Genomic DNA, 24,428 nt, shown 5'->3' with positions numbered 1-24,428 from the left:
GAACAAAAGCTCAGGTAATCAGTGTGACCCGCCATCTTGCTGCTACTGTTGACTTCCACTGTGCATTTTGCAAGGCCCTCTGTTGATGACGCATCATTGATATCTGTGGTTTGTGGGCTGGTTTGCTAGATGGCACCAAGGTTCCAAAAATCCTGAATGGAGCCAGTTCACGAACCAGAGCAAATTTAGTGGATGAGGAATGTTAGGGGGCTCTATCCAGAACCTTCCTGCTTTTTAAGGGTGCTACATAGGAACCCACCTGGAGGGTTCTGCTCAAAACGCTTTTTTATTCCAATGGTTTCATGTAGAACCAACCCGGGGGACTCTACCGATAGTAGTTGACTACATTACCCATAGATAATGGGATTGATGTGTTGCCCCAACAGTTGGTAGCCAATGCTAATTTGAGGGCAAGGATCTTTTAACACCCATGCTTTTAACAATCCTTGAAGAACTCGTCCTTCCAAAAAGGAGTCTTTGGTTGAAAACGGTTCTTAATGGACCCCTTAGTTTTACAAGGAACCCTTGAAGAACCTTCTTAAGAAGCAAATTGTTCTGGGTAGAACCTCAGCCCTTTAGCAAGAACCTTTCTGGAACCTTTATTTCCAAGAGTGTAGTGAAACCCAACTGTTTTGTCTGATGTATTCCCACTTAGGTACCCCCTCATCATTCCGTACCCCTTTGATAAAAAGGCACTGAAGTTTGGCTGTGATTAACTGGTTTATACTGGTTTATACATGTTGAACAACAGGCTTAACGTCAGGAGTCAGTCATCATTGTGCTTTGAATTATGTTGCTCACAGTCAAAGTCCTCAGTGGCCATCAGAGACCAACATGGGAGCAACCAAACACTAGTCTGTGTATAATTAAAGCATTCACATTAAATTTTGATGCTATTAAATATCAGATTTGCATTTTCCTGACGCAGTGAAATCCCAGTGATCTGATCCTCCCTGCAGGTTAAACCAAACATTTTATTTCTAACCACTGTTTAACCCACAGCTACTGCTCAGCTAAAACCAATGCCTCTGAGACTCTTTTACTATCCGTCTCTTCCTTCGCCTTTTTTAAACTTCCTCTGCCTTTGTGTCTCTCTCCCTCCTCTGCAGCACATCCGCGTGGGTTGGGAGCAGCTACTCACCACCATCGCTCGTACCATCAACGAAATCGAGAACCAGATCTTGACGCGAGACGCCAAGGGCATCAGCCAGGAGCAGCTGAACGAGTTCCGGGCTTCCTTCAACCACTTCGACAGGGTCAGTACTGGCACTGAGTCATGGTGCAGACATAAAGAGAGGTGCTGTAGGCGGTACGCTGCTTGTTTACTGTCAGCTGTAAACACACAACACACACGTTGTAAAGTGAGACAGGGAACACAAAGGTTTAGTGTAGTTAAAGCATTTAGGAAGTATGTCCACTCAATTTCTTGCTGCGAGTTAGACAAGAGGACCACTCTCATGTCTGTTTGTTAAATATAGAGCTAAAACCAGCAGCTAGCTAGCTTAGCTAAGTTTAGCATAAAGACTGGAAACAAGGTGATACAACTAGCGCAGCTCTGTCAAAGTTGTAAAAACAGGAGGCCACCTTTGGAGGTTTTATGCCAGACTATTTCCTGGTTGGGAGAAGTGACTTCTTTGACTCTGCTGGGTTTTAGTGAGCTTTGTAAGTGCTAAATGCTAAGCTAGGCGTATCATCTGCTAACTCTAGTTTTCTATCAAACAGACATGAGAGTGGTATCAATCTTCCCATCTGACTCTTAGCAAGAACGTGAATAAGTGTATGTCCCAAAATGGCGCTCTTCTGCTTTAAAAACGGACGTAATCATTTCTGTAATGAGGATTTAGTTATCTTAGCTTTGCATCAACATCGGAAACGGGGAAAACAACTAGCACAGCACTGTTAAAGTTGTAGAAATTAAAATTAGCCACGTCACAAGGGGTTTTTGCAAAACTATTCCCAGACTATTTCCAGACTGGAAGAAGTGACTTCCGTGATTCTGCTTGTTTATTAGCAAGCTTTTTAAGTGCTAAACACTAAGCTAAGCTAATTGTCTGCTAATCTAGCTTTATATTTATCAAACGGACATAAGAGTGGTATCAATGTTCTCATCTGACTCTTAGCAAGAAGGTGAATAAAATGTCAAATGTCTGCTTTAAAAATTGATATTACCATTTTTTAAATGCAGAGTCACTCACAGGGAGTTCGCTTAGCTTAGCACAAAGACTAGGAGCAGGGGCAAACAACTAGCACAGCTCTGTTAGAGCTGTAGAAACAGTTAGCCACCTTACAAGGGTTTTGTGCCAGACTATTTCCTGGACTCTGCAGGTTTGATAGTGAGCTTTGTAAGTGCTAAATACTAAGCTAAGCTAATCGTCTGTTAACTGTAGCTCTATATTTGTCAAGCAGACATGATTATCTGACTCTTAGCAAGAAAGTGAATAAGTGTATATCCCAAAATGTCGCTCTTCTTCTTTAAAGATGGATGTAGGCTAATACTTTACGGAACACTGAGTCACCTACAGGTAGTTCGCTTGGCTTAGCATAAAGACTGGAAACAGGGGGAAGACAACTAGCACACATCTGTCAAGTTGTAAAAAAAAAAAAAGATTCATCATCTTATGTTGGTTTTGTGTCAGACTATTTTCTGGTTGGTAGAAGTGACTTCCTTGACTCAGCTAGTTTATTAGTGAGCTTGTGAGTGCTAAAAGCTAAGCTAATTTTCTGCTAGCTCGAGCATCATAATAAGGACATGAGAGTGATATCAATCATCTCATCTGACTCTCAGCAAGAACGTGAATAAGTGTATTTCCAGAAGTCTTGAACTCATGATTCAAGGATGGATGTGATCATCTCTGTTACATGAAGTCACAGGTTTGTCTTCCTATATTTAGACTGCGTCTACAAAGCCAAGAAGTTCAGGTGAGAGTAAATTACCTGTGGGTTTGTTGTGTCATGCTGCCCGCGGTGTGGCTAATGGCAGTCTTTTAACGATGATTTAACCAGAAAACATTGTGTGTGCAGAGTGTAGAGTTTGTGTGTGAAATGCATCAGGCTGTGTATTGACCTTAGCGCTTGGTTGAAAAGGGACGAACAGTTCAGTGACACAACATTTGTCTTTAAAAGCTCCGGGGCTCTCAGGAAGATGGGAGCCAGAATCAGCCGCATGCACCAGCTAAAAGCTTTTTATTTTAAAACCTAAGGATGTCTGCATTAAATCAGAAGTGAAACTCAGAGCAGGTAGAATAGAAACTGAGAGTCTCTCCATTGAAGGCTGTTTCTTCCTCGCCCCCACTCCCACCTCCAGAACTCAGTGTTTACACTGGGGCTCACCCTGTTAGGAGCAGCACCAATTATGGATGAGTTTTTATTTAGCTCCCTCTCCTCCCCCTCCTCCTCCTCTTCCTCACCCCAGCTCTCCTGCTGACTCCACCATTACCTCATGCATTTTTTCAGAGCTGCCCTATTGTTAATCAATACCTGAGGTTGACGATTGGAGCCCACAGGAAGCCGACTGTGGACCTGAACTTGGGCTTTTGTTTCATATTTCATTAGGATTAAGCCTCCGTCCTTTAAGGCTCTCAGCCTGACATTTGTCGGTAGGTGTGAGGGGAAGGTGCATCGAGCTGCAGCTCCACATTAATCTGATGCATTAGGAAAAACAGTTTAGTTTGATGGAGTTAGTTTATAGTCAGCAATTATTGGATCAACAACAGTTTTGAGTCAGTCATTATGAAGCAAATATGTCAAACATTTGTTTATTAGTTTCTCAAATGACAGGATTTACTGTTTTTGTGTTCCATTAGTCCAAAGTGAATATGTTTTGCACAAAAGAAGCTATTTGGAGACAAACTGGCTTCTAGGGAACTGGAATTTTCCCAGTTTCATCACATTTTATGGACTAAATGATTCGTCAAATAATCAACAAAATTCTCAGCAGATTAAACCACAGTGAGAGCAATCATCAACAGAGCTGATTAAAGACTACTTGTTTTTTCAGAAGAAGCTTATTTGCCAGTTATTTTGAAAAACCAGTTGTTAGTTTTATGAAAAATGTCAAAAGTTTTCAGTCTTTATTAGTCCTCTGTGATATTAAACTGAATATATTTGAGTTTTGGACTGTTGGTGAGACAAAATGAGACATTTTAATACATCACCTTAAGCTCCAGGAACTTCTGATGAACATTTCTTGCTGTTTCCTGACATCTTATAGGCTGAACAACCAATAGATTAATAGAAAATAATACATTTATTAATTGATGACAAAAATAATTTTTAGTTGCAGCCCAAGTCTGTGTATTTTAGAGCTATGATGGAGGACATGGACCTGCATAGTTTTCGTCCAAGCCTGAGCCCAACCCACGGCAGCTTGTATGTACCCCCCATTGGGCGGTGGTGTGTCTTCCTCAAGCTTGGGTCCTCTACCTGAGGCCTGGGAGTTTGAAGGTTCTGCACAGTATCTTAGTTGTTCCTAGGACTGCAATCTTCCAGACAGAGACCTCAGATGTTGTACCTGGAGTCTGCTGGAGCCACTCTCCCAGTTTGGGGGTCACAGCCCCAAGTATAGCCGCTGGATAGCTCAGTGGTTAAAGCTCCTGACTGTAGCCCTTTTTAGATAGAAATTGTGCAAATTTGCAGGAAAGCCCAATCAGTCTTTTTTCAGCATTGGCAGTATAAAAACAAAATCGGGGAGTGCAGCAAAATGCCGCCTACCTACTTTTGTTTATACAGAATGCGCCTTTTTCGGGGCAATGGGGGGCGTGAGCAAGTAACAAAATGTGTAGCTCAGCGTGTGATGTACACAGTGATGTGGGAGGGAAGCCGCGGCTAGTCAGTCCTTGGGCGATTCTCTCGTAAGTCATCTGACGGTTAATGGCATCTTCATTTGCGTGGGCAAGGAGGGCGCGCAATTCCTTGTCTCCCCAGTTGCTCATCTTTACAGTGTCTATCAGGTTTGTGTTTCCCTCTTGCTACTAGCTGCTCGCTAATTCCTGCTATCAGCTGTTTCCTGTTTATCCACCGCCAGTGGATCGCACGTGCGGCATCATCAACAGCTCCTCCCACAAGTCTTCAACAGCCCCTCCGTTGCGGAAGGCCACCTCGGTCTGTTTAAACTAAAAGGGTTCCGCCAATATGACTACCCTACGAGGTGGAAAATTGGGCACCTCAGATCAACTCGCCAATCCGGCTCTGTGTGTCTGAACGCTCGCAGCTTGCCGGCAAAATGGCCCAACATTTGCGGAAAATATGGCAGTGTAAAAGGGGCTAGTGACACATTTGAATCCTGGTCAGGGCAGGTAACAGATATCTAATCTGGACCCTTAGGCAAGGTTCTTAATGCTGCTAGCCTACCTGAGGATGGGTGAAACCACAAAAGCAAGAGCTGTTCAACCTCGGACATTGCCTGTGTTAACAAAGTCTGCGTCAAGTGATGGGGAATTAAGGCAACCTGATGGGCTACTGAAACAAGACATAGATTAACAAGAGTAGAGAATATGGAACTGTTGGAATATCTATATATTTGTTTATCACAAGCTTGAGTTTACTAAGGTCTTCTCAGTGTAGCAACAGACATTTGTGACACATCTCTGGAAACTCCCACTCAGCTATTCTCAAAAGGCCGTGATATAGGTAACAACGCTGACTGAAAGTCACACTCTAACATAAAAACTAACTGATCAGCTCCACAATTATATAAAAACCTCAAAAAATAAAGGAGCTGCCTTTTAAATGAAGATTGTAGAACATTTCTTCTCATTAATGGGAGGTGGGAGTCAGGATGAGTTGATGGCAACAAAGCCCAAACATTCATGTCACTACACAAACTACAAGGTTTGCATTTACAAAAACCCTAAACAGAAAAGTGCCCAGGGAATTGGAGCAATCACCCGAGCTTGAATCGGTTGGGCCCAATCAAGTCCAGCAGACAGTCAAAGCTCCAGTGTATTTATTTATTTATTTATTTTTGTATTTATTAGTGTATGGGAATTGAATGTGGTTGTAAATGCTTTCTGACACTGTACAAAAAGGTAAAGAGATCCTTCTGCTTGTAAGAGGATCATACTTTGTGTTATTAAGTACGTGTGCCATCGACGATATGAATAACCTCACCACAGGGCCCTGTTACCGTAGTCTGCCTGCCACACTGCACATTAACGCCTCTGAATGCCCTCGCCCAGCATGGCAGCACTGCTGCCACCGTGTGTTCACCTGCCAGATCCTAATGAATATGCACTGTGTTCTCTGTCTTCTATCTCACGCATGCCCCCCCCCCCCCCCCCTTCACCTTCCTCCCCCCTCACTTCCTGTTACATCCCTGTGCATGGTGCACTCTCCCTCCACCTTCCATCCTCCTCCTCCTCTCCCCCCTCCTCCAACACCACCTCACCTTCCTCCCCTCCTCACCCCGTTCACCCCTTCACCATCACTGACACCGCTGTATGTGTTGCTGCATGGCCTGTGGCCCCCGACGCCTCGCCTGGCCTCCCACACCCCAGGACCACTCGGGCACTCTGGGCGCGGAGGAGTTCAAGGCCTGCCTGATCAGCCTGGGCTTCGATATCGCCAACGATGCACAGGTACTTAATCGTAGCCACGCCCACCCTGTGAGAGGTTTAACTGGTTTCTTTTTTTTTTTCTTTTGTACTTTTCCCCCCGTGTTCTTCTCTCCCTCTGCTCCCACTTCCCGTTCCTCTAAAACTTTGTGATTCTCCACACACCTTGCAACGTCCACATTGTGGATCGTGGCGGCTTTTCCTCCTTAATTCTGCTCTTTGTTCATCCTTTACTCCTCCAATGATTTCCCTCCGCTATCCCTGCCACTCTCCACCTTTCTGCTCCTCCTGACCTTGACCTTGTAGAAGAGATCAGGATTCATGGATGCTGAAGACTTCAAAACCTGCCTTATCTCCATTGGTTACAACCTGGTAAAGCCATGAGCACCCTTCAAGTATCAAAGTTTGTTTGTGTGTGATTAACAAGTCCAGACGGACATGGTAATGGATAGAAGTAACCCTAATTATATGTATTTTTTAATGTTTGTATATTGCATTTTACATCTTAAAAGCTCCATTACAGGATTCTGTAAGAATTTATGTAGATACAAATTAAAGATTTTCATTTAACAGCACTTTAAATTAATTTAAAACTCACTCGTGATACATAATGTGCTAAACCAAGTCAATCTGAGTTATATCTGTGTGTGTGTGTCATTTGCTGTGTGTTGCCGTGTTGCTGTGGGGACCGAGCTTCACTCTCCCTCTCTGTTGCCCCCAGGGTGAGAACGAGTTCTCCCGCATCATGAGCATAGTGGATCCAAACCGGATGGGCATTGTCACCTTCCAGGCCTTCATCGACTTCATGTCCCGCGAGACGGCCGACACAGACACTGCCGACCAAGTCATGGCCTCCTTCAAAGTCCTGGCAGGAGACAAGGTACAGCTTTGTGTTGTGGTCGAGTTAACAGTGTGACAGTGAAGACGAAATTCCTACATTCAGCTTCATTTGGCCAAAAGTTGGATATCCGGTGAATAAAGTGAAGAGAGACAGATGTGTGTGTGTGGGTGGTGGTGCATGGCTGTTCTTATTTGGTGGAGTGATTTGTCCGCTTAATTTATTTTCTCCTCCTCAACAGAACTACATTTTAGCCGACGAGCTGCGCCGGGAGCTGCCTCCAGACCAGGCCGAGTACTGCATAGCCCGCATGGCCCCCTACACCGGCCCCGACGGCGTGCCCGGAGCCCTCGACTACATGTCCTTCTCTACGGCTCTGTACGGAGAGAGCGACCTCTGAACACTCTGTCAGTCGTCCTGACTCGGGACCACCAGCCTACCTGCTCTGATCACCGCCACGTCCTCCGACTGCCCCGCCACCAAACCCCTGTCCTACTACGCTCATTTTTTGTACGTCTCTGGCCTTATCTTTTTGTCATTATCCTCTGTCTCCTCCTCCTCCTCCACTTCCCACCTCTCCACCGCTCCCTCACACTCTGTCTCCTCGTTGTATTTGCTTCCCACGCAATGCAGCAGCTCTCCAGGTTTACAAAGAGGGAGAGAGAAAATGTTTGTTTCTGTTTTTATTTTCTTGTTGTCATTGTTTTTCTTCATAAAATGAATAAAGTTAACATATTTTATTATACTGAACAAAAAAAAAGGTATTTTTCTTCACCTGATTGAAAATAAGAGACGAAAATTGTAATAAAGAAAAATTGCTATACTTCCTCTTCTTATCTTCTGTTTGCTGCAGGGATCACGTGTGTTTAATCGATTCACTGAGTGTTTGTGCATTTAGCTGACTCTCTGAATAGTAAACGCTTATATCAGAAACTCTACAGTATGTATATATCCATATGTCCCTGGAGGAGCAGTAAGAACAGGATGCACACTTGTTAAAGTGATTATAGTGGCCTAAATACTCCCACATAAAGGTAGTGATTACTTGCATCAGGAGGAGATGTGCAGCACAGTGGTGTGGAGTGGAGTGTGTGTTGTTTCCAGTTTTAGAGCTCCTTCTGAGTAAAATCTTTTGGGACATTTTCTTCAGTTTGGGATTTTATTATGTTCAAGAGTTTTAGATTATGATTACAGAGAGTCAGACTTAGGTTTGTGTTAACAAACAAATATTTAGCATGTTTCCCCCCTGCACTTTGTGCAGGTTAGAGACAAATCATTGCTTTCAATTTTTGGCCTTTTTTTAAAGTCATACCTCAGTTTTTAGACTTTCATTTCATTTATTTATATAGGAAATAAATTAGTAGCAGTTTATAAACAAAATTATCATACAGTGGTAGACAGACAGAAAAAAACAGGTAACTAAAGGAAGCATGGAAACTGAAACAACATGTAATGATTTGATTTACATGTCCAAGAAGGAGTCAGAGGAAATTCAAACTTATTTATTCCCACCCCTTCTCTATATATTAATAACAGTCAATTATGTAGCTCCTCATCAGTGTAAAGCTGTACAATGATTAATTCTCCAAGAGCTATTCTAATGTATTTAATTACCAATATTTGTCTTACAGCAAGATATAAGATAATTACAAAAATACTTTGAAGATAAAAATTAATATATAAACCTTATTCAAAAAAATAATCTCATCTTTATATCCTCGTCCGATCATGACACGTGTTTTGCTTTGTCAAACTATGCACATACACACAAACGTAACCTTGTGTGTTGACTCAGTTAAAAACTATTTTTCAGCAGGTTCCTGTTATGCATCAAAAACACATTACAATACTGAATAAAAACAGAAACAGTGGTTTCCTTTGTGGTGAGGGACCAAATTAGGAGAATATTGTGAGAATAATTGCATGTAGAAATGTGTCTGAAACAGCAGGGGTGAGATATGGTCTGACCTTGATGCAGACCAGGGGTGTGAAACATACGGCCCACCAAAGGGTCCAGTCTGGCCCACTAGACGATCTTCCTCACCTGATAGTGATGCATGTGTGAAGGCTGAGAGGAGCCAGGTTTCAGGAGCAAGTGAAACTCTGAGTAACTGTCTTCATGTAAAATGCTGCGTCCTGAACTGAATACAGTTGTTTTCTTTCACTTTAGTTTGGTGTGGTGATGTCAGGATACTACACAGGAGAGGAGATGTATATAAAAATGTCATCTGATTTGTCTAAAATGTATGTCTTTAAACCAAAAAGGGGAAAATGTGTAGGTGTTTGTTATTAAGAGGATATAATGCAATGGTTTTACTGGTCTGGCGTACCTGTGATTAAATCAGACTGTATGTGGCCTTTGAAGTAAAAGGAGTTTGACACCTCTGTTGTAGACATACAGTTTCTGGTTGAGTTTCTTTGTTAGGTGCTGAATGAGGTGTTGATAAGTGATGGGCACGTCTAGGAATAATTTAGACTGTCCATCTCACAGGAAAACTAGACTTGGGCTCCATTATCAAAATACAAGATCAAGGTTTTATGGTGAAGTCCGTATCAGCTGGGTTTAGTGCTGCATACAGGATCGACAAACAAATTTGCAATGAATTAAGTTACAACAAACTAAATCCACATAGTGAATGTGGAGTATTTAGGCTGCCCATGGAGGTCTGAGATCCAGAGGTAGTGTCCTGCTTTGCCTCCAGCCTTGGATCCGCCCTAAAGGTGGCACATGCCCACACAAAGCTGCAAGGCTTTACTCTGGGCTAATTGAGTGGAAACACCTGAGCAGGCCAACAGACAGGAATGACTGAAACCAGCGGCTGCAGAGATGGTAGGAAAACATTAAAATGTTCTATGTCAGGTAAAATTGTCAGCGCTGATGTAAAGTGTATGTGCTCGGGGAAGAAATGCAAAGGTAACAATATAGAAGGTTGAAGAAACGAGGAAAAGCTACATTTCACGAAGCTAATTAACTTTAAACAGTCAAATATTAAACAAAACATAACGAGGAGAGTCCAAGCAACGACAAGACGAGTTCTGCCATTTAAAAACTTATTATTACTTTTTTACTTAGACATTTTTAAACGTGTTTCCCCTCGCCATCCCTCAAACGGTCACACAGGAACCGTCGGCCCTGTCTCCTCACTACACGGACAAGTTAGAGCGTCGGACCCATTCAGGAAGCGTCCCGGCTGTGACCTGCTCCTCCGTGTTAGCATCGGTGAAATGGACCTGTAGCTGCTGAGAGGAGTCATGTTTACCTTAAAGGCGTTGCGGAAAAATAAAACAGTCAAATATGGAGTCCCCATGGTGGTAAGTAATTTTTATTTTATATTTTTGATGTATTTACGAACGTTGATTAGCTTGTTAGCTAACACTTTGCTAGCAGGTTAGCAGATTCATGTTACATGACGCTGCTGTCAGATGTCAGTTATTTTGTAAGTGTAACGTTACTGTAATTATTAACAGATACGTCAGTTATTTTTCTCTTTACCATGTTTCAAAGCACAGTTTAACTCTACCTAGTGTTACCCTTGTTCCTCATTTGCTGTATCCAACTTTGAATTATTTAACATTCTCTTGTTTAGTTTGATTTATAAAAGTAGTGCCAATTTCAAGAGACTTCAAAGCAGTGTGACTTTTCAGAGGAAAGTTAAGGGAACTTATTGACTGTATTGAGCAACTGATCTTGTATCAGTAATTCATACATAAGTGTTAAAGCTTTAACTCCGTTTAAAACCCACTTTCAGATTTGTAAAAACATTATTTTATTTATGAAGGCAAGAAAAATGTGGAGTTCACGCATTGTGTCCATCCATACATCAATGGACTAGGTTTGCATTAAAGATCCTTCTTTTATTTTGAGTAGATAAGTCAGATAAAATTGTCCAGGTTCTGGGTGAAGGTCGTGAAGCAGCTAAATATTACAGGATGCTGATGCAATGTGGAGGAGATAAAGTTGTGTCAGCTCTGAGACTTACCTGAGGAAGAGATTTGGGTGTTTCATTTGAATGCAGGAATGCGCTAAGATTTGTGGTAACTTTATTGTAAGTTTTATTTTCATTTATTTATTTTCCCTATTTTCTCCGGATACACATTCCCTCCAGCTTACTTGCAGAATTTTATTTATAATGCCCTGTCATGTCTGTTTTTGGTTAATAATGAGTGGGGTATATTCATGATTTGCGACTTGGTTATGGGGTGGGACGGGTAGGGGTGTACTTGTTTTGTTGGTTTTTCTTTTTAATTAAAAAATAACTGAGTCATAAAAAAAAATCCTACATTTACATTTGTTAAACCTGGACTTGATTAACAAGTAGCCCCACAGTTTTCAGCTTTATGAATCCTTTATATTACTTCTTAAAACTCTAAAAAAAAAAAGGATGATTTATCTGCTTTTCTGTTCCAACCCGGCCACATCAGATCAGCTCATGATAAAAAAATATATATATATTTTTAAATTTATTTAATCTTTATTTAACCAGGAAAACCTCTTGAGGTTAAACATCTCTGTTTCAAGAGTGTCCTGTTTAAGACAAGCAGCAACATAAGCTACAGACAGACAGCAAAGAACAACAATAAAGAATAAAAATGTACAGCTCTAAAACAAGCAATATAAAACACAAAATAAGATTACTACAAAGAAAAGCCTAAAAGTATGTTAAAATTATTATTAGACTTTAAAATCTGGACTGCATTATCGTTAAGACCCCGGAGATATTTTTAGATTCAGCAAAGTTACATACATCATTGCCACAAGTGGCTGGAAATTTATTGCAAAAGTTTTTGATGTGGACCTGGACCCTTTCTTTGTTTTCCTCAGTAGAACAAAGGTTTCACAAATCTGACTCTAAGTTTTAAACAGTTACCAGAGTCTGCACATCAATGAGGTCCAGGTTTGGCAAGTGTAAATCTAGAGATGCATAACCAGACCTTGTCTCATTGTTGTCACGATGGAGAAAATGCAGTGAAATCACCATTGCTTTGCTTTCATAAATAAAATGTTTCACAAACCTGACGTTTGAAACAGCATTAAGGCTTTGTCCAGGATGCCTAACATCCCTTTATCATTTACAATCTGTTGCTGTGTAATGCCTTACATCACTAACCAAAGCATGTAGGATTAAATAACTATAACATGCATACTTTCCATGTCTTTTTTTCAGTTGCTCATAGTCGGAGGTTCCTTTGGCCTGCGAGAGTTTACACAAATTCGTTACGATGCCCAGAAGATCAGAAAGAAGGTATGTAGTAAATTAACTCTGCCATTACACGTATTTCATGAAGAGTCACGTATAATAAATGTGACAGCAGATTAAGTTTACCACATTTCCACCATCATAAGAAACCAGTGGAAAGAACCTCCTCACAGTCACGTCACGGGTCAGAGTAACAGGGCCTTTCCCAAGCTGGACCCTCTCCACTCCCACTGTGTCACGGAGTGTTACTCTGTTTGTAGTCACTGTCACAGCTGAATGAAGCTCTGTTCATTAAGGTGTAGGGTATAAATACAGCAGCAAGCTTCAGGATGAACTTCCCTCTCTGTGGCAGAAAGACAAACTGTCGTAACTTTTCAAAACCTGGAGAAAATAAAACTTATAAACATCTCACTTTTTCACTCTGATACAACACTTCAGAGTTAAATAAGCACGTCTGTAGTCTAGACTAAAAAAGGCTATATTTGATCCTAGGATTTCGGGGCATCTATTGGCAGAAATTGTATTCACATCTATGTTTTCATTAATTTATAATCACCTGAAAATAAATGAGAATTGTTTTGTTATTACCTTAAAATGAGCTGTTTAGATCGATATATAGAGCGGGTCCTCTTCCACTGAGTCCGTCATGTTGTTTCTATGGTAGCCAAAAATGGACAAATCAAACACTGACTCCAGATAGGGCCATTTGTGTTTTTGCGTCAGCAGCTTCTCCTACACGCGTGGCACACAGGAGATGTTTCAGTTCTGCACCATCACTGCAAGATGCCACTAAATCCTACACATTACACCTTTAACATTTGAATGACAATATTAAAGGTCTTTTCTTTGAACAGTTTATGTCTGTACGGTCGTCACACAGAACTTACATTTGTATGGAGCATCTCCCATCATGAACACAACACAGCATTGCATGTGGTCTGTCAACTCGCTGTTGGAGGGTCACTTTGGTTTGGGCAATGCGGGCCTCCGTGTGGATGCAAAAACAGAGTAAGAAATGGACTGATGAAGAGGGACACACGATAATAACAGCACGTCATTGGTAGTGGCCGATACTGGCCTTAAACGAAATAACATAATCAGCCAACATGACAACATATTGGTACGTCATCATTATAGATATGAGAGTGGTATCCATCTTCTCGGAGTAAGAGTATTTCCCAAAATATCAGACTATGGCTTTTAAAAATAAAAGGAAGAATTTGCATTTAACATTAAGGTTTTAAAGAAATGTGTTCTCCAACATAACCTGCAACCTTATGAATTTGACCCATTTTATAGGGATACACGATAATATCGGCACATCATTGGTATCGGCCAACGTGCTTTTTCTTGTTTCTTATACGTTTAAAAGTATTTCATGTCTCCATCTGCTGGTGGGCCATCAGGATAGCAGTATGTATACATAATATGATGTTAATTCCACTACAGAAGAGACTTGATCACTAAAATTAGGTGGGGTAAAAAGTGGATATATAAATATCTGTATCGTTTATAGACCAAATAAGTTGTTACATATTGGATATCGGCAAAGCATCCAATATTGTGCATCACTATTGATGATTATGCTTTTATTTTGCCACCTCATACCAATCCTAATGAATCCTAATCCTAACTAGAATTTCAAAGAAGTATTAGTTATGGGCCTTGTAATGTTGATAAATTTTGTCTTATAATTATTATCGATGTTTGTTTATTGGCCCGCAGCCTCTTGTCATTTTGCACAATTGGCCCCTGGGCAAAGCTCGTTGAGTTAACCCCAAGTATAGAGGGTGATTTGTGAAAGGCCCACAGTCTCTGTACTCCCAGTGAGCAATGACTCCTCCCAGTGGTCAGACACGTAACTGCAGGTGAGGTTCATGTTTTTATCCAAGGGGACAGTTTAAAAATAGCACACACATAGAGATGTTTCAGTGTCTGTGAGGATGGCTGTGATCTCACAGTGCAGTGTGTTTGATTGCAGCTTATTTATTATTAGAATTAGAAACACTGTGTATCCATCATGTCATGTCAGACACTGCACGCGTACAGCACTGACAGGCTTTTCTAACCCATTTAGTGAGTCAATACCAGAGCAAGAAGTGAGAACAAGCTCTGATAATTCATTAAATGACAGACATGATTCATTAAAATGACAGAGGACCGGCCCTTCATTAGGCGCCATCACAATGTGATGAGCCGCCTGCGAGGGGAAGTGGCTGTTTTGTGCTATTTTACTCTGACAAACGCCGGTGCGCGTCATGTGGGTGGGAGCCAGATGGCAGGGGCATCTTTTCTTATTACTGTCCATGCGAGGCGGCACTAGACTGTGGATGATGGCGGTGTATGGAGGCATGGCGCCCCTGGCAGCGTGCCTGTGCAGCTGCCCCCACACGACTTGCTCTCGTCTGACGGGGCCTGCGGCACACCGAGCCTCTCTCCTCTCCTCTCTCAAACCCTGTGGAGTAGAGATTCAGCTCTTCTCGGCATGTGTGTGCGCACATGTAATTTAATGCATGGAATATCTGAACAGTTGTCAAAGTGCACATGATTAAAACCGCTCTTCCAGTTCTGTTATCAGACGATTCCATTATTGTGCTCTCTCAGATATTTGCCCAGTTAAATCATTAAAGCTGCTGACTGATGGTTAAGTTTCCGTATGATCCAATTAGCATTTTCTCCTCAACCATCTCATTTGGCCGCAGGCACAGATGAACTTCAAGGCCTTTTGTCTTCCTTGTCCAGGTTTTGTGTGAGTTTTCTTCACCTCTGATGCTCCCAGGTTGTTTTTGAGTTTCAGGCTTGTGGCAGTTGAAGAAAAGCTAATAACACCTCCATAGTAGGTATCACACTAATTACTTGGGCTATTAATTCCCTCGTCTGAAGGCTGCAAAATATTCCATATATTATTTATTTGCTGTAGTAATGTAGGGCTAATTAAAAATCAATCATGGAATTATGAAACTCATCAGTCACCCGAGTAACTGCCGCATTATTGCTGTGAAATATTAGAACTCATTAAAAGTAATGATTCAGAATGGGATTCATTTCAGTCCTATTCTCGGGCAAAATCAATTTGAATTGCAAAACCCAGATAGCTCCATCGGACTCGACTCTCCTCCAAAACCCTCTGACACATAATTTTTATGTTTTTTTTTACTGAACCTGGTGATGTTGATGCCAAATCGAGCAGAATAATTTACAGAGTAAAAAGAAGGTAAATTGGATCTTCCCTCCAGGGTTGGAGCGGCTAGACTTTGACGCTGGTGAGAAAAAGTCTTAAGCGCTTTTCTCTTCCACACAAGGTTACGGGTCTGATTTTAAAGGTCCGGTGTGGAGGATTCAGGGGCGATATTGGCAGAAATGGAATATAATAAGTGTGTTTTCTTTGGGGTATAATCACCTGAAAATAAGAAAAGTTGTGTTTTTGTTGCCTTAGAATGAGCTGTTTATATCGACATTGGGTTCTCATCTACGAAATCCGCCATGCTGCACCACCATAGAATTGTTTCTACCAAACACTTTCAGTATGGTACCTCTGGAACCAACAGTAACCCTTCAGACATGGTACCCAGAACCTAGTGTTTCCACCAGGAGAGGTTGTTGTCACTCACTGCTTCGTCCAGCACTCACTGTATTTCCTCTTTTATCAGTCGGCACCTCGTTTATCGTCCACAGAACGAGGCTGCACGCTGACATTTTCAGAACAAAACAGAACAGGCTGCAGTGAGAGTCTCTCTCCATGGGATATTTAGAAATAGCAGGTTTGTCCATTTAGTCCTTGTCAGGCAAGCTCAGGGGTTTAGTGTTGCTGTAGCCCACAGGAACAGGGCTCCACAACGCTTTTTTTTTCCTCCGAATGAGGATTAGAATATATGCAGTTCACATAATCTGGTCAAAATTAATACATATAAACCCTGGAAGATCCAATTATTACTTAAAGTGTATGTCATATAAAAACCAAAGTGATGGTCAAAGTTGTCACAGTGAAAGTTAAGGTGTGTTGATGGATTTACGTCATCATCTCATGCATTGAGTAACATCACAAGTTAATGTTCCACCTTAAAAGTTGCCGGCAGTCAACCCAGTGAATGAAGTTATTCTTTCTCAGACTCCAGCAGCAAGTGAGAGGCAGCAAAACGTCCTTTATTTTATAGTTACAGTTTACTAATAAAACTCTCCACAGTATGAACAGTGGTTACATGAGCCTCAAAACCAGCCACAACTCAGCCCTGAGCAGAGTGACCGTCCTCTACTGACCAATCAGACTGCAGTGTTCACAGCTCCACCTTTTAGTACCAGATCTGTGTGCTAGGTACCCCAACAGAGAGGGAAAACTGAACTGTACCGTACTGCTTTGTAGATTTGGGGCTCATGTTTCTACAGTAGTCCAGTACAGACAAGCCAAACACTGGCTCTTAAAAGGGACATTCGCGTTTTGTGTCGGCCACCGTAGTTAGAAGTCCCTCTAGGATAAGAGCATTGGAATAACTTGGATTTTTTAACATGAAACTGCTTTATTCAGTGTTTTTTCTGGTTTTAATCAGCGGGTTCATTTGTTTTGGAGAGGAGGAGACTCCCTAACGAGGACCATAAATTTAAACATAAATAAATTCTAATTGGGATCAATTTTAGCTGGTTGTAATCTGCAGTCCTCACCACTAGATGTCACTAAATCTCCCTACATCTTACACACTGTTCCTTTAAGTCCAAACTTGTTCACTTCCTTCAGCATTAGGAGCTTTAAGGCATCTTCACCACAATGAGAGGAAACACAATTAGCAGCAGCAACTGTTTCACCTCCTCTGCAGTAGGGGTGTGCCAGATCATCTCGTTCACGCTAACACTGGGAGGATTTTTAGTATATGAAAAATTCATATAGTGGTATTCGCAATATTTTGACTTGTTGACATATTAAAGTCATACTGTTACCAACGGCAACAACAAGCATGGCTGAAAGTGAAATTATTATAGATTCCGCGGTGGTCCCAAAAAGAGGAGCAGCTTCAGTAGTGTGGAACAAACTGTGGCGTCCTGAATGTTTTATGAACAGCCCCGGACTTCTCAGACTCTTTTAGTGACTTGCAGCTCAGAGGGAACTCATTCAGTGGCTCCTCTGGCAGCAGCACAGCGTCTCTCTCTCCTCTCTCGCCGTGCACACAGGAGTCAGTGTCGTCAAGTGATTTTGTCATAAACCTTTGGTAATTTAAACCTATGTGACGATCGCGGCTTGACAAAAAACTCCATGCAATGCAATAGTTGTGGTATCATAACAGCCTGTCACAGGTTACAGCGTGATGATTAGAGGAGAAATGGCAGAGCATAAAGGTCCAGGTGGAAAAAAACCCCCCAACTCAATCATTTAAGATTTTACTAAAAGAAGGAAATCATTCTATGTTACCGCAAAAATATCCTGCAATATCATGATATTATTTTAGGACCATATCGCCCACCCTTATTCTGCAGATGTCATCATTTATACATTAAAGAAATACTACACCAAGAAGAAGAGGGGGTGCAGCTTCAGTTGAAAGTTGTAACCATAAAAGACACTAAACTAGTTTAATAATTCCTCTTCTTACATTCACAACTTTGTTTAAATTTTTCTCCCCACAAATTCCATCTCCCAAAGGAAGAGCCCCTCCACGTCTTTGCCTTTCTTCTCTTCATCTCGTCCTCTCTTTGATTTGTTTTCCTTGTCTCCGTGTTGCTGTGAGTGCGTGACGTTCTGTTCTAACGTTTCTTCTCCTCTCTGTCTCTCAGCTGGATCCCTCACTGGAGGCCAAAGTGAACGTCCAGAAGCAGTCAGCCATACTGGAGGAGGAGTACGAGGTAAGGAGACACAAGCGGGGCACCCTGAGGGGGGGAGAGGAGATGAAAGAAACGAACTGGTGCGGTCTGTCGGCAAGAAAGAGAAGCTGGTAAACAATGTGTGCTTTTGTAGGGTTCCATCGAAATGCAAGATGTTTGAAAGAAACTCTTGTGCAGATGGGGTCGAGAGGTAAGAACAAAGGGGTTGAGTCTGTAACTTTATACAATTTCATATCATTTATAACCTGGTGTTTAGGAGAAAATTGGGGCTGTGCAATCCTTAAAAAAATACTGTCCCATAAGTTATTACTTCAAGTGTTTGTTGTTGTTTTATGAATTTATTTTGATTAAACAGATATTATAGTGCAGCTCATATTTCCTCTACCATTGATCAGGTGTGGTAAATCGCTCCAGCTGTAAGCTGTGCTGCTTTAATTATGTTTCAGAGTTGTTCTTATCCTAACAAAAGCAGTCAGTACAGATGTAATGTTCAGATCTGAGGACAAGATGCAGATTATCAGCACTAAACTATTGCTGTATGATCACTTCTCATTGAATATTGCTCATAGGCAGTGGGGCTCGATGTCAGGACTCAGCGCCTGTGAGGTATCGACTGCAATAACGCAGTTCCAAGTAGTATCAAATCCAATCAAATGATACCTGCATTCAATCCTTTTTATACCCAGATCTAGAAAAGAAAAGACTATTTGCGTGGTTTCGCTCACAGCCATGTTCTTGAATTTGAGGGGAAAAATAAATAGCCCCCTTTTTCTCTAGCAAAGCGCTTAAAAAGTCCTTGAAATTCAAATGAACCACATAACACTTTTATATTTTGACCAGTGTCCATCAAATCATTGTAATGGACCTTTCGCTAAGCCCCGCCCCTTTGTGATGGTCCAACAAGCCGTCGTAGTAAGCATGGAGCCCACACTGTAACTAACTGCACAGAGAGAAGCAGACAGAGGGGTCTACAGTCTGTGTTTGAAGGATATATCCAGGATGTCAAACTGACTCAGCAGCAACAACAGGTTAAAAAGACAAAGATAGTTAGAAGCTAAAGCCCAACTATAGGCTACAGATCACAGCGTAAAAGTGAACCACCACATCACTGCTGATCGCCACACAAGACAATGAATATAAAGGGAAACTTTGCTGATATTGAACCAGCTGTGTGGCATCACAGTGTGTGCAGATGAACAGTGTTTGGCTTCACCCCGTGCTGCTGCCAGCACCTGGACAGAGATATTGGATAAAGCGAGATACCCCACTCAGCTCACTTCCTGATTCAGTGACGTCAGCGCCACGCCCCCATAGGACACTTGCGGCAGCTCTGAATGTATTGTCCTCAATGAGGAAAATGAACGTGATCACAATTTATGGTCAATTCTTTCGCCTTATAGTCACTAAAGTAAATATTGGGTTCGTTTTCCACAAGCCACACATCATTTTGACACTAAAGCTGCATTTTTCATCCGCACAGATCAAGAGAAGGTTAACTTTGTTTGAGCCCTGTCCGTCTCAGAAAACAAGTTCTTGCGAGATCTTGTGATCTTGATAAACAGGCGGTAAAATCAGGCGCAAAATCACAGTAACAGTTATTTACTGCTAGTAATAAATAAAAATGCCCAAGCTTTATGCAGCAATAGGCTGCAATAATAGGAAGAATGTAAAGGGAGAACAGGCTCTGATTGGAGGGAGAGCTAACCACGCCCACTTAGGAGACAGGAAGAGTAACCGTTTTCTTAACATTGGATAAGCCTATGGTGGGGTTTCTCCTTTATCCGATATCTCTGACCTGGACCTCCACTGCTGGACGATCCGGGATCTCCAATGTTATCAGCGCACACTGTGATGACACAGAGCTGGTTGAATATCAGCAAAGTTTCCCTGCTTCCCTTCACTGGTTCCTGTACAGCAGGGTCGGTCTTTGTTTCACTGTTATAATCATTACAAAGCAAAAGCAGCATGTGTATACATTCAGTAGGCTGTATCTTCAGTAGCTAGCTAGCTAACCCTACACTTTTCAGGGTTTGATTTTGGTTTTGGAACAGGGAAGAAACGTATATCTTTTTCCAACCTCTCCAGGTAACGAGTATCATTAATACACGACGTGCCCCAGGCACAACATTTAGCTCCAAATCCACAAAACCAGCCTGAAAATGAAGGAAATCTGAGGCGACTGTATTAGAGTCAATGGACGGGGGCGGGACTTAGAGAAGGGTCAGTTAGATTTCTCTAGAAAGTGTCTAGAAATGTGTTGTGCCACCCCTCAGTGTGACCAAGAGTAATTTAAGCAGTTAAGAGAATTCTTCCATTCACATGATGGGTATTGAATGATGAAGAAAAATGAAGTGCTCTGTTGGTATTTATGACTTTAAGGGTTCTGGTATTGTAATTTATTAAATGACATCCAGCCCTAACCGGCAGCTGACAGTTGATTATTAGCTACTCTCAGTTTAAGGAACTAATACTGCTGAACAACTGCATTCAAAGGCGGAGTCAGACGCCAGCCGTCACACACACACCACCTCATTTAAATATGGCGATAACTGCGCACACAGTCTCTCCTGGAAGACAGGTGGGTGTGAAAGTCAGATTATCTGTTTCACAAAGTTACAGGAGGCAGACTCAGCCCGTCTAATCCGACGTCAGAGAGATGTGGGGGGAGGTGGGTTTACCGGAGCTGTTCTCCAATCCGACAAGCTCCTCTGAAGAAGCACGCTGGCAGCTTAATTCTTGCCTCCCCTCACCTGCGTGACACACCAGATGGTCAGAGTTTTCTACATCTGGCCATTTCAGAGTACATGAAGTAAAAAACGGAGAAAAGAATCCTGAATTGACTTTGAAATAATGTCTGGTGTTCATGCAGGAACACATGGTCATGTTTTCAGACACTGTTTAATCTGCGTCTGTTCAGATATTGAATTACTGGCATCCTGAAGTTTAAAGGGGATCTACTGTGCTTCTCTGTATTGTGTGTCTTGATGTATCGTGTTAGAGTGAAGGGTGTTCGTATTAAATGTGGCCAAAGTGTCACATAATAAGGTGAACGTGTGTAGAATTAATCCCTGTGCGTCAGTTTAGAAGTGCCGTGCCACACCAAGCAGTGCCAGAGATGGACCTTCTCCAGAGTAGGTCCAAAAGCTGAGCTACCCGCCCTCGAGTGGGTAGTGGTTACATCTTGCCGGCCGCAGCCAACCACCAACTACTGCCACTTCTCCCCCTCAAACAAGCCATGTGTGTTGTGAGACTCCTCACCTCTGTCTGCAGGAGACCACAGGGAAAGGCATTTTTAAAAGTCTCTGTTTTTTTTGTAAACTTCTTTTACCTGCCCTGCTGTGGAAAAACACATGCAGCAAAAATAAATAACAGGGGACTTCAGCTGTGGATCAGCCCGCTGCTTTTAAACGTCAAGCCGTCATCAGTTTAGGACACACTAGGGTTGGGTCGGTTCTCCGTAATACCAATTCGGTTCAGTACTCCGTCTTGGACCGGGTTTTTTTTTTTTTTTTGAGACTGACTGGACTGCATACTCGGGCGGAACGTACGCGGAGCGGACGCCGCGGAGGTCTGCCCGGTAAAAGTGGACGTCTGCAAGCCCTGTGCTCACAAAGCACGGCCGCGCGGACTCCAGTGTCACAAAAGACTGTCATGTATTTTTCACATCGCGGGGATTTTTCACAGACATTTTTACACAGAGTTCGCTCCGCTTATAGTACGCCCGAGTCTGTGAGCACGTGTGTCTGCCTCTTCACCAAGCGCACAGCAAGCAGGAGAGAGAGGGGGGTGGGGCGGGAACTGAGCTAGGAGGTGCGAGTGCGCGTGTGCTGAGGCCTCTACTGTAGCCTGGAGTTTGTTTAATAGTGACGGGGAGTCGATAATGGCGGACAGTTTAGTCTCAAAGAAATCAAAGAATGTGCCACTGTGGCAACACTTTGGCTTTGAGCCAGACGAAGGAGGCAACCCTTGTTTGCACTGATTGAGTAAGCTGCAAAATTTATTTGTAAGGAATAAAAGAAACAACTTGTTACTGTCACTCTGTTGTCCTAAGGTCGTTTTTTTTTTATTTTAAATGTATCAATTGCGCCCCCAAGTGGCGAAAATCCGGTATTACCGATGTGATGCTTTTTTTTTTTTTTTTTTTTTTTTGTCCTCATACCGACCCAACCCTAGGACACACCTTCAAGAAGGTAGCCATGTTGTAATGGAAATGCAAATTCCTGCTGCGCTGGACTGATGGCCCAAACCAAGCCAGCCCACGACTGTTGAAAAAGGGGTGATGGATTTCTTTTTATGGTCATGTGCTCCAGGCACACTAGAGCAAGTGTTTGCATTACGTAGCCTTCACTGCTACATGTAGCTACATGCTAACATCAAAGGAACATGTCATCTTGATTGCCAATGTTGGAAATTAATCCCCGATTTCAAATCACATTCCTGCTGGAACGTGTCTGGTTGTGTTTAGAAGCTTTTAATTGGTGATTTTTCAAAGTAGAAAGTGCCAAAATCTCTGTTGCAGTCCTTCAGTGGCTGCAATGACCACGTAGAGATACGGAAGAACTTCAAACTCTGACTTATCAGAGCAGACTGGCCTTTTTCAGGAGGGGGGCTCACAGGCGCCAAAATGGAGCATTTCAGACAGAGGCTGAATACAGGTGTTTCAGCACAGACAGTATGAGAATAATAAAGTGTTATTCTGACTATTAAAGCATGTATCAATGTTCTTGTCAAAATCCAAAAGCCTGAACCTGAAAATGAACATAACATGTCCTCTTTAAACCTCCTGCTGTTGTTCTGTCCTCTCTGCAGAAGTTGAGGGAGGTGAATTTGGATGAATGGAAGAACATCCGTGGCCCTCGCCCCTGGGAGGACTCCAAGGAGTACCAGGAGCAGCAGCGCAGCAGGCAGAATAAAAACGTTTGAGGTCCAGGAAAGCCAGGCACACACAGCATCAGGACGGACTAGATACGTGTGGATTGAGCGTGCGGTGAATTCATCGCTCAGAGCCAAGTATCCCATGGGCTCGACTTGTTGGATCTGTGTTCAGTATTTGTAACAAGTCTCTTTTGATTGCAACACATTGAGGACGACTAGTGGTCAAAAAGGAGCCCGAAACTTTGAAATAACTTCAAGGTTGATCTTAAATTTAAAGATGTAAGAATAAAGCAGTCCCATGTTGATGGTTCTTCTCCCCTCTGAGGAGTTTCTAATATAAATCAGCCAGTAGGTGGCACACCTGTGTCCTGCTGCACCTTACCTTTCACACTGAAAGCCAGGAAGGATATATATATAAATATATATGTCAGTGTATGATTTCCATGTCTCAATAAATTATGTTCTATTGATCCAAATTGTTACTTTTACTTTTATTTTGTATTTGACAAAAGCTGGTAGACGTGGTGAGTCTTTGTTTACAGCAGTATCACATTGATTTACCAGTTGAAAGTATAAAAGAATAAATAAGGCAACAGTCCAGCCTTTCCTCAGGCTTTATAGGTCTCGACAGTAATCTGTTTCTCTGACAGTTATTACTTTGCAATGCGCTGGATTTATTACGTTTATAATGGAAATAGTATTACCTTTTTGCTTTTTTTTTGTTCGACAAAGCAAAGGAACATGATTTTTGCTGCATGTCTTCAGATTGTACGTATAAATAATGTTTGTGTGACTGACAGATAATATGTACCGCCTCCCCTCGTTCAGTTTGTGAAGTAGGATGTAATGAATATTCCTCAGGTGGAGAGCTCTGTATGAAAATGTCCAGGGATACATTTTCTGTAATCACATTTTTTATGCTCATGATTTTTGAGTCACTTTAATACCCAGTGTTTCCGAGGCTCGGGACTTTACGGGGCACAAACAACAGCTCATATGTGAGGATTATTTTCTCATGCACAGGTTGTGCTGATACTAAATCTCACTGCTTTGTCGTCGGTTGTTTGGCCGAGCTGCCGTGAAGCAGAAATTGCCTCTAATCCACCAAACAGATTAATCAAGTAATTTGTCACAGGATCAGCATATCAGATCGAGCCG

General features: G+C 42.1%; 2 protein-coding genes across 4 annotated transcripts in view; both read left to right on the top strand.

Annotated features, from left to right (window-relative positions):
* Positions 1-8,212, top strand: part of actn1 (actinin, alpha 1) — a 92,099-nt gene extending 83,887 nt beyond the window's left edge. The window contains exons 18-22 of one of the 3 annotated variants that reach the window (XM_049595504.1): positions 1,110-1,256; positions 6,495-6,575; positions 6,858-6,923; positions 7,273-7,431; positions 7,631-8,212. In XM_049595504.1, coding sequence (XP_049451461.1) covers positions 1,110-1,256; positions 6,495-6,575; positions 6,858-6,923; positions 7,273-7,431; positions 7,631-7,789 — 612 coding nt within the window. In that variant the 3' untranslated portion in view covers positions 7,790-8,212. The remainder of the gene's footprint in view (positions 1-1,109; positions 1,257-6,494; positions 6,576-6,857; positions 6,924-7,272; positions 7,432-7,630) is intronic. The other 2 variants (XM_049595503.1, XM_049595502.1) reach the window with 2 other exon arrangements.
* A 2,327-nt stretch (positions 8,213-10,539) lies between these two features.
* Positions 10,540-23,746, top strand: LOC125900490 (cytochrome c oxidase assembly protein COX16 homolog, mitochondrial). The gene is made up of 4 exons (XM_049595524.1): positions 10,540-10,701; positions 12,555-12,632; positions 18,348-18,416; positions 23,205-23,746. The coding sequence occupies exons 1-4, from the start codon at positions 10,642-10,644 to the stop codon at positions 23,316-23,318; spliced, it is 321 nt and encodes a 106-aa protein (XP_049451481.1). The 5' UTR covers positions 10,540-10,641; the 3' UTR covers positions 23,319-23,746.
* The last annotated feature ends 682 nt before the right edge of the window (positions 23,747-24,428 follow it).

Source organism: Epinephelus fuscoguttatus, linkage group LG14 (assembly GCF_011397635.1).
Source record: "Epinephelus fuscoguttatus linkage group LG14, E.fuscoguttatus.final_Chr_v1".
Classification (NCBI taxonomy): Eukaryota; Metazoa; Chordata; class Actinopteri; order Perciformes; family Serranidae; genus Epinephelus; species Epinephelus fuscoguttatus.
Note: the sequence above shows the minus strand (reverse complement) of the source record. Positions and strands in the feature narration are given on the sequence as shown.

Coding starts and splice junctions, on each gene's coding strand:
- LOC125900490 (XM_049595524.1), top strand. CDS start 10,642: ATGTTTACCTTAAAGGCGTTGCGGAAAAATAAAACAGTCAAATATGGA. Junction 10,702..12,554: donor AATATGGAGTCCCCATGGTG/GTAAGTAATTTT, acceptor TCTTTTTTTCAG/TTGCTCATAGTCGGAGGTTC. Junction 18,417..23,204: donor TACTGGAGGAGGAGTACGAG/GTAAGGAGACAC, acceptor TCCTCTCTGCAG/AAGTTGAGGGAGGTGAATTT.